At 43.3% G+C, this 10,192-nt stretch overlaps 1 protein-coding gene across 4 annotated transcripts in view; it reads left to right on the forward strand.

Annotated features, from left to right (window-relative positions):
• The window catches only part of SCAI (suppressor of cancer cell invasion), a 103,844-nt gene extending 94,677 nt beyond the window's left edge, over nt 1-9,167 (forward strand). For all 4 annotated transcript variants that reach the window (XM_074974024.1, XM_074974025.1, XM_074974026.1 and 1 more), the window contains one exon: nt 567-9,167. In XM_074974024.1, the coding sequence (XP_074830125.1) occupies nt 567-716 (150 nt within the window). In that variant the 3' untranslated portion in view covers nt 717-9,167. The remainder of the gene's footprint in view (nt 1-566) is intronic.
• The last annotated feature ends 1,025 nt before the right edge of the window (nt 9,168-10,192 follow it).

The following is a 10,192-nucleotide window of genomic DNA, read 5'->3' on the forward strand; positions in this document are numbered from 1 at the left end:
GCCTCTTGCAGTCCCTTTCAGCCCTACACTTCTGTGCTTCTCTGATCTTGAAGCCTGCAGATCATTACAGTGGGCAGAAAGCTGATTCCTCTGTTGCCGGGAATGAAGTGTTGCCTCTAGGATTATGCGATTATACATGTCCACTGTGAAGTATACTGTGGATGTTGGCGCACAGATCTAACTTACCTGCTTGCTGCTTGAGCATTGCATAAAAATATTATTAGCAGTGTATTCAGCACATGTGTAAAATCTCCTTCTTCTTTGGCCTGTTCTATTTTAATCATGTGTTCACTTAAACACACCTGGCCATCTTGGGTTAATGAGGCTTTGCTGCTGCCACAGTCACCTGTAGGCACCAAGCTGCCATAATTTGAAAACGAGGCCACTCCCTGTGGGTCAAGGCAGATGGCTGTGAAGATCAACTTCATCATTTCTGCCAAGATCTGGCCACTTTTGTGGCCTGTCAAACAGATCAGTGTGTGTTTTTTAATGAATTGTCTTTTTATACTTTTTGTTCTGTACTGTTAGATTATAAAAATAATTGTAGTCTTTTTCTCTTCATCTAGCAGGAAACTCGAAATTACCCTGAATCTTATCCCCAGCTGCCACGAGATGAAACCGTGGAGAACCCTCACCTCCAAAAACACATTCTGGAGCTGGCTTCCATCCTGGATGTTAGAAATGTGTTCCTGGAAAACACCATTGATGACTATTAAAAGAAACACTTCCTTACTGCAACAGGATTTCCCTAGCCACAGACTTTGAATGGTGCAGTTTTCTAATGTGAAAATCCACAAAAGGAGTTACTTGATTTTATTTTAAAATTTGGGATCTTTTTTTCTTTTTTTTTAAATTAGCCCAGCTGCCCCATTCTGTATGGGGTCAATTTTATAAACCAATCTTTTCACATCTTTTAAATGTTAAACTAAGGAATCCCTGGAGTTTTATTTTTGTTTTTGTGGTTGAAAGCAACCATATCTAGATCCTAAGCATAAAAATATTATTGGTCAATTTTAGCCCACTTTATGGAAATCCTTTATTTTTATACAGTTTTAAAAAATTGGAAGCAAAAACCCAATAGAAAACCAATATTTTATCCCCAAAGAGTTTGGATTTGAAATGGTAAAGCTGGAAACACATAATGCAAACCAGCAAGAGCAATAAAAGAAACAGCCCTTCATAACAAATATATTTTTTTCAATCTTAGGTGAGTAATTAGACAAACTTGTGCTAGAACAAATGGCAGTTGGAGCAGTGGGTTTGGAGTGATGCTGCAGAGGGATCTCCTGACATCTAGTGTTCCATGTAAATTAGTAATTTAAGTCTTCTACTGAGCAGCACTGCTGGCCAAGAACACAAGTCCCCTCTTGCCTGCTTGGGTGTAGATAGCAGGCTGGTGGCATATATTACAAAATTAACAAACTTGGCCCCATTTCCTCAGTATAGCAAGGTCTGTCACACCTCCATGTCTTGTCAGAGCGAGCCCCCCCCCCCCCCTTTGGCTGAGGATGCTGGTCCATAACTCCTCTTGAGTCAGTCAGTAGAGCTTCTTAATCACCGGGGGTGGAGGGTGTCTCCCTTCTTACCTCGTCGAGTGAATGAAGTGAGTGGCTTCTGCAGTATTCTCAGCCCTTGGTGAGTCTCTGCCTGGAAATCAAACCAGTCTCCCATAGTAGTACTGAGTTCCAGCCCTTCCCAACAGAGAAACACCTGGCAGGAAGTCTCTTGGGGCTGGTGTGCTGTTGCCTGCTTTAACAATGGGATGATCTTTCATGGGATCCTTGTGACCCTAGAAGGGCTTTTTTCTTATGTTATAATGGTTAATAAGTGCTGCCACAGAGCACTGTAGCCCTTCAGGAGCATGGTGAGGGCCTGTCACTCCACCCCACTCCCTACATGTCTGCTCCGAGTCCTGCTCTGACAGCATTTTTCAAATGAGCCACTGGGAAGCTGAGCAGAGGGAAGGTGTGCGAGGCACCTAGTCACCAACAAACCCCAAAACACAGCTAGTGGGGATTGGTTTATAGGTATCACCGCTTCTGCTGTGCCCCTTTAATTGCGCAGTTATTCCACCCAGACCTAGACAACATCCAGCAGGGATCTATAAAGTCTGCATCAAGGAACATAATGATTTGTACGAAATTCAAAGCTAAGGTAGAGAAGGTGTTTGCTGGAGAAGTAGGAGGGTAAAGCTACCAATGCAATGCCCTCCTAGCTTCAGAACAAGCTCCAGGAGCTCTCGCACCCCTTGACAGAAAGGAGGCATGGAGGAGGGAAGCACTGGAACAGTAGAAGGATTTTGGCTTCTATGAAGCCAATGTTCTAAACACCCAATCTAATAGCCTGTAGACACTCAGCTTTGAGACTGGCTCCACTTCAGTTGCTGGCAGTGTAAAAGCCAGCTTGTCCCTAAGCCAAGACTGAAGCATAACTGATTTTTGTAGGCTCCAGTGTTTGGTTTTTAAAGATCTGTAAAATGAATAGTGGGCTTTTAACTGAAAATACTCATTCTACCAAGAAGGTGTTTACTTTAAATCCAGTGAAAGACAAGTCTATGGAGATACGGATTGTAATTTTTGTATCTGAAATTGTACAACAGATTGTCAAATGGCCTGAAATGACAGGTCTAGAAATAATGATAGCAAAGCAAACTGTGGTCATCTTGTTTCTGTGTGAATATAAGGTGTATGGTGCTGGAAAGGCTGCCTTTTGGCTTTTTGTTCTGCATGGCTGTATTGCTGTGTGAAGTGAAGTCCCGTGGAGTGCTCCCTGTACTGTAATGCCGAAACCTGTAATAGAGCAAGGACACCATGCTGGACTCTGTTGTGTCCTTACAGAATTTAGCATATGGTATCACTGTGGGAATGTTTTAAGCTGTTACATGAAAGCTGTTTTGTTCTGCGTTCATTGTTCCAATGCTGGAAAATGGGGAGGAGTCTGAGTAGCCCTTTAATTTTGAGGTCTAGTCCAATGTTTCAATTTTTAAAATGAGTTTTTGGTAGCTTCCTTACCTTGGTGCCTACTTCAGTGGGCCTCTTCACAGAATCACACAGTGATGTGACCATCTTCTTGTTTGGAATAGCCAGGGGCTGAGGGTGTTACAGGTCAGGATTGGTGCCCATCAGCACTGCTGTAGGGGAGTCCAGTCAGAACAGCAGTGAGTGTTACAGAGTAGGTGGCAGGCATGGAGCTTCCATAGCACTTGCTGGCACTGGGCTGGGCTATAGCCAAGTCCTTCACTCCCATGGGCACTAGAAATCAATGGAACGTTATGAGGAGAATTTCTTTGAGCAGACCTCTAGTTGATGATGCAGTTCTTTTCTGTGGAGCTGTGGTTCTTCCGTCACCCTTCTTTAGCTGAGATTGAGTTTATTTTAAAATAAATATGTATATACTCAGTGTTTGTGTGTTTATGTACAGTACACACCCACCTACCTGTTGGGTGTGCTTGTAAATATGTATAGATATTTGTATATAGGAAGGTCTTGAGATAATAAATGTATATATAAATATTATATATACACACGTACGCACGCCAATTGGATTGCATTCCATGAGGGTGTTTTAGAAGCATTATTCAAGATGCTGTAGTTAAGTTTGTGATTGCATTACATTGTAATCCTCTATTTTCAGGGGCTTATGTTTGGTAAATAAAATAATTTGGGGCTAAAACTAGGTGCAGCAGGCCTCATCCAGTGAGCAGGGGGCTTTCTTTTACAAATGTAAATATTCCAATTCACACTGAAATTATAGTAATTTTGTGACGTGAACCAACAGAATCCAGGAAATGTGAAGCTTGAGGCTGATTTGTCCTTTCCCATGGGCATGAGGTCCCAATCACACAATGGAGTGTTTGCATTAATGTTTAGTTTTTCTTTTGTCATAACTTTCATGGAGCATCCTTTGTATGCAGACACGTAGGGGAAGCCATGTAGGAATATGGAAATCTTTGTAGTCGCAGCATAAAGGGAGAGAACACAGCATCCGTGTTACCTTCCCCCTCCTGCACTTCAACATTAAATAAGCTAGAAGCTCAGTCCCAAGTCACTGCACTGTGATTGTAATGAAATCCCATGTTTAGCTTTGACTGTTGCGGTTCCATTTCACTTCCCTGCAGCTGGGAATAGCATGTGTACGTGAGCTTGGAAGAAAGGATTCCATTAGCATGCCCTCTTTGTGTCCTGGTGAACCCTTGTGGAATGTGGTTTGTGAGCTGATGGGGAAGCCCTGATGCTTTTCTTCTGCTCAGCTTGGATGAAGAAGAAGAGTCTCTCTGCTTCTGGTGCATCTGTGTGACTTCTATGTCTACAGGACCAAGTGATCTATTTGCTCCTGCCTCCCCATTAGCTGGAGTTTGCAGTAGGTCCAGTCAGACAGGCACATGCAGAGAGGACTGGTAGGAGAGGCTGGTTTAGAATCTGAAAACAATGAGAACTTTAAGTCAAAATCGAAACATGTCATCCACTCTGCCTGAATCTAAAAAGTCAGAGATGCACTTTTTAAAGGAGTCTCTTATTCTCTTCTTGGCTATTCTATCATATCTGGTTGTTCTTGTTCAGAATACTTGCTATTAATCAAACTTGACAACAGGGATTTTCAAAGAGTGAACTTCATTTATCTTGTTCCAACAGTTTGTCCCATTCAAACTTGCTTTAACTCATCCATTGTAAATGGTGGATTCTCTGTTACTTGGACTTCAGTAACTCAGCCAGGGACTAAGCGGTCTATTACAGGAGTAGGTGGGTGGGTGAAGTTCTGTGGTATGTAATGTGCAGGAGATCAAACTACATGGATATGATGGTACCTTCTGACCTTAAAGTCTGAGTTGTCCTCAACATGTGTATACCTACTGTATGCATAGGCATGTGAATATGGTTGTGGATACCTCTGTGTACATACAGCGTGCTTGTACATAACAGAAAAATGTTCTCCTGTTCATTTCATGTTCAGAAATCCTCACTGCTAGGAAGTGAATAGTAGTGAAAGAAAGATTGATCTGGGAGGATCACAGTTATGAGAGAGGCAGGGGAGAAGTAATGGACCCGCTCTTGTCAGACCTTTTTTAAAAAAACAAACACGGGTGTTTCACTTGCTTACAGCAGTGGAGAGAACTTGCCTTCCAAGTGCAGGAAAGGTCCTATGAAGACAGCAAGCTGAGCCTATAATGTTTAGAGGAAAATATGCAAACTTGACTAAGTGCCTGCTTTGCAGATTTCTTCTGCCACAGCTCCTACGTTCTGCCTATGATAACATAGTGGGTATGGTGTAATTTACCTCTATTGGTGGCAACCCTCTTGCCTTGTACTCCTCTGCTATCTGGGCTTTAAAACATCTGGCCAAGGTTACTATTGTTGCCTTTTTTTTCCTAGGTGTCTCAGATTAACAGCAACAAACAGGGCTGTGAAGCTTCTTATGAATTCAGTCATTTCTAACCCCTCTCCAAGTATAAAAAGGTGCCACCACTTTGCTGCTTGTGGATTAGACTCTGACAGAAATGAAGGTGCATGAACACCTGTGAAAAATTGAGTTGGACTCTGGAATGAATTCTGGAGAAGTCTCACAGTTTTTGTCCTGATGGATTTAAAATAATGTTTGGCAAATAGTGCTGAAGTAATGGCTACTAGGAAACCTTTTCAGGGAGAGAAAATGAGGATATTTCTCTCCTAAGAGTCAAATGGAGCATATAGGAATGGGAATTCAGGCTTCAGCAGGGGCCCTTGTTAATCTTTGGAGATCTTAAAATTTTAGCAGCTCTGTAAAAACTGACCCTGTGAGGATGGGAGGAGATGCTAATACCTGTGTGTGAATCTATGGCTGCTCTTTGTATTGTGAGGGCGCATACATAGAAGCCCAAATTCCATACAATGTTGCAGATATTGGAGAGTGGAAAAGGCTTCATGGAAAAGGCTTGATTCCTTTATCCTTTCATTAGCATCAGAACCATATCCAGACTTGTACATAAACCTTTGAACCAAACTCCTTCCTGGAAGTTAAAAACCTGTGACCTCTCTGAATAGCCCTTCTGTCTTAATACATTTCTTAAACAGGCTTTGTCTACCCTAGACTTTCTCACCATTATAACTCAGTAGTGGTAGCGGTGGTATACTAGAAGCCTTAATATAGAGTTGGCTGGCAGGACTAGGCAACATAGCAGTTAAAACATTACAATTGATCCATACCAGGGCTCTCTCCAATGCTACAACTGGTAGAGCTGCACCAATAAGAACCATGGTAATCCTATGGGAAAAGTCTAGTACAGACCATGCCATCAAACTTAGTGTAACTGGACTGTGGTACAGTCTGGGTCTGTGTTTGAGGATGCTGTGTGGAGGATTGGAGGATCGTCATAATGGGGCCCCTGTATTGCCATTGCTCTTCAGACCCTTCATCTTAAAAAGACCCTGCCTTGTTGTTTTGTAACTCGCCCCCCCAGTCCCCTCCACCCTGGATGAAGAGAGTTGAGGATTTCTGAATTATAGAGTGGTCTTTCAGAAGATTGAAGGAATGAATTTCCATTCCTTCTCAGTCTTTCTGCCAATCAATTGTCTTCCTGTAGGTGCATTGCTCTTAGATCCCAACTTCACCTCCTGCTTTTGAGACTTGAGCCACAGACTTCAAATACTGCTTACTTGTTCAGTTCAGATACTGAAGCAGTTTTCAGATCTTATTCAGAGGTCATTCCTCTGCACGTATTCCTGCAGGGCTAACAAAGCCTGCCATACAAGCTGAAGCTGCAGAAACTCTGTTTTGCATTTTCTCTTCAGACTGTGTTCCCTGATATTTGCTTACAAGAAGGAACCCCCGGGACTCTGTTACTACCACTTCTCAGTAGCAGCGCTCAGCTGATTTGCTGGAGCATGGCATTGCCTAGCAGTACTTCTAAAAAAGCACAAGGTGCCACTACCTTCTCCTGCCCCTCCCCTAGGATCAGCAAATAGTACAAGGAAAATGGGGATGGAAATTCAGAAAGATGAACTCCACCTCAGGCAGCCCATCCATGCACAAAATGGGAGCTTTCTGCCTTGTCTGGGAATCAGAATATTTATTGTTAAAAGTAATTTTATATTGAATTGGTTCAAAATTATTTTACAGCCAGGTGCCTGTATATCCTATTTTGGTAAACAAAAAACAAAAACCTATTTTACTTAAAAATATATAAAGAGAGAAATTTTTTGGAGCAAATGGACTTTTCTTGCAAGGTATCTGTAACTCACCAAAGCAATGTAATTCCAGAAAATATTCTATTGTCTTTGGGAGGAAAGGAATATATTATGACATATATATATTAGATATTATGACATATATATGACCACTGGACATTTCAGGAAGAAGTTAGAGCTTCTAAGATTAAAGTGAGAATTGAAGTTACTTCATTTAAAAAAAATTCAGTTTCCACCTTAATTCTTATTAGTAATTAGAATTAAATAACACCAAGGCCTGCTTATTGCTTCCATTATCAGTTCTAAGCCTCTTTCAGTGCCATTTTGCAAGCAGATTTCTTGCATGCTTTTGCTTCTGCCAGCTGGCCTTTGATGAACCAGTGGCTCTCCAGATTTTTCTCTTGGTTTAGCTATACACAAACCTTAGTCTCTCATATTTGTGGTGACTAGACAACTTTAAGAGAACAGAGTCATAAGGAGATGTTTGGATAATCCAGGTGGAAGGCATATTTAAATTTCCATAAATGGAAACTGCATGCAACTAAAATGCCTAAACCACCCAACTTAAATGGGATGATCCACTGTAGTTTACAAGATACAAGCCGAGCTTTTAATCAGACAGCAGCAGCAGCGTTTTACGTCAAGAAGGGATATGAATATGTAGATCATGATATATTTGGACTCAATAATGCCATCTTAGCCAGATGGAATCCCTACTGTAATTCAAGTGAGTATACATTTACTCTGTATATTACAATCCTAATGAACGCTGAAATCAGCCATGTGTGGAACAAGCATGTCTGCACTTAGTATCTGACATTTTTTTTCCCATGGAGACAAATGATTTATGTAACTTTTTTATAGCCTTGTATTGTTGTTAGAAAGTAACATGCTTGTTTTTTAACATGTATTGTTTGGAGGTCATAACTTGCCGCCTTAGTGGTATGAAAGGAATTTTAATAAACTGTGGCCAATGCTTGTATGTAACTAAAATGTTGTTGAACTGTGATGCCATTTGTAGGGAATATACCGTTGTATTTCTAATAGGCGCTCTCTTCTGAAGAGATGGAAGCACAAGAGTTTTACATGTACGTATCCTGTTCCAAGTGCAGCTAGTCTGTAGTGCATGTGATGATGCTGTTGGGTGACAAACCTCTGTAATGGTTCACAAAGCCTCTGTTTCCCTTTGTTACATAACCATGTGTCTTGTTGCCAGTTTATCAGTCTGTTATGACTTGAGGTTTAAAAAAAGAAAATACTAAAGAGAAAATAGTCCTGGTCTGACTGGTGCAGTGAGAGACCTTCCTGGTGCTGAGGGAATCTGAGGTCATTTTAGTTTCACAATGTTAGAAAGGACATTTTTCTGCAAAGTGCTACCAAGATAATATTACACATAAACAACGGTTCACATGGTTGATGTTGAAACCTGATGTCTGTTTTGTGCAATACTTATAAGCTGTTGTCTGTGTTTAATGCATCTGAATTGCTTACACCATAATATTTCAACCATGGAAGTTTTCTCATTTGTTTCATCCCATCTGATAAATCTCTTCCCAGCTTTAGTCTGTTGATATTGATGATATTTCATGCTGTAGTTTGTGCAAAACTGTGAGAGAGATTATGTGGGTTTCAATGGCAAATACCCCAGCAAGATGGCAATAGTGGGTTTAGGACTGCCTAATAGCCAGTGGCGACTTGTTCCTCAAAAGCGTAGTATGTGTATGTGCCATCCTTTTGCTTGCTGCTGCTGGGAAGACTTATTCCACTAAACCGACTTTCCAATTTAACACTGTGATTCTGCACAGAGCTGATACAGCACCAAGGGAACGAAATACTGTAACAATGTTTGTTGCATTGAATGACAATATGAAAAGTGTGGGTTTTTTTGCTGTTAGTGTGTTGATATTTTCACATTGGTAAATGTTCTCTCAGAATGTGACTACATTCATCAGTTGTGAATTATTGTACATGAATTTTTGTATCTGAAATCCACTCAAATTGTGTATGACCAATATAAAATAAACATATTTGCTTAAACATTTCTGGTTTTCCTTGTGTACATCTGTATCAGCTCCTGGTGAGCTTATGCTCATTAAGTTTGTGGCGTCAAGTGAAACCCTTTATGGTCATTTAAAGGTTCCATGGCATTTTTGGCAAGAGAAGGGAAAAATGTTTTACCCCTATTAAAAAAAACAAACAAACAAAAACCCTCTGGCTTGAGGAAAAATTTCTGCACCTTTATTCTTGGGAGCGGGAACTTGAAAGTTAGTGGCTGCTCCTGGGGTTATAGAGGAAGCAAACTGGGGCTGAGCTGAGTCTCTCAAAATTGCTGGGACCAGAGGCACGCTCGGAGTTTGCTAGTTTGGCTGCTACGTTCTCCCCGGATTCCGCTTGCACTGAGCATGCTCCCCTCCAAGCCTCGAGGGCTGAACGGCACTGTCCCTGCTCTCGCCCTCCTGGCCCCGAGCGTCTCGGCGGGGCGGCCGCGCCCCGGCCCTGCACAGAGTCGTTCCCGGGCTGGCAGCCTGGCGAAGCGGGCGGCCAGGCCGAGAGAGGTGGGGGGAGAAGGGACCGCGCTCGGGACGGGCGGAAGAGGCCAGGCTGGAGGCAGGCGAGCAGCGGGGTCTAATCCTCCAGCCGCGGCCTGGCCTGGCCTCTGGGCCTGCCCTCCTCCTCCTCCCCCCGCGGCGCGATCGGGCGGCCCCCGGCGTGGGCGCGGCCTGCAGCGGGCGCTCCCCCGTGTTAGGCCGGGAAACGGAACCGCAGAAGTCACGGTCAAGCCGCCGCCAGCTCCGTGCGGGTCGGCCCCGCCCCTGGCTGCCGGCGCGCGGGCCGGGGCTAACGGCTGCCGGGCCGGGAACGAGGCTTCAGGGACGGCTCGAGCCCGGGCGGCGAGCAACGGCCCGCGCGCCCGCCACTCCCCGCGGTGCGCATGCGCCTGGTGCCGGATTCCCTCTCCCCTCGTCGCTTTCTCTCGTCACTTCCGGCTGCTGAGTTATGTTTCCGGGTTGGCGCCTTGACAGCTCCTTCCC

Source organism: Natator depressus, chromosome 16 (assembly GCF_965152275.1).
Source record: "Natator depressus isolate rNatDep1 chromosome 16, rNatDep2.hap1, whole genome shotgun sequence".
NCBI classification, from domain to species: Eukaryota; Metazoa; Chordata; order Testudines; family Cheloniidae; genus Natator; species Natator depressus.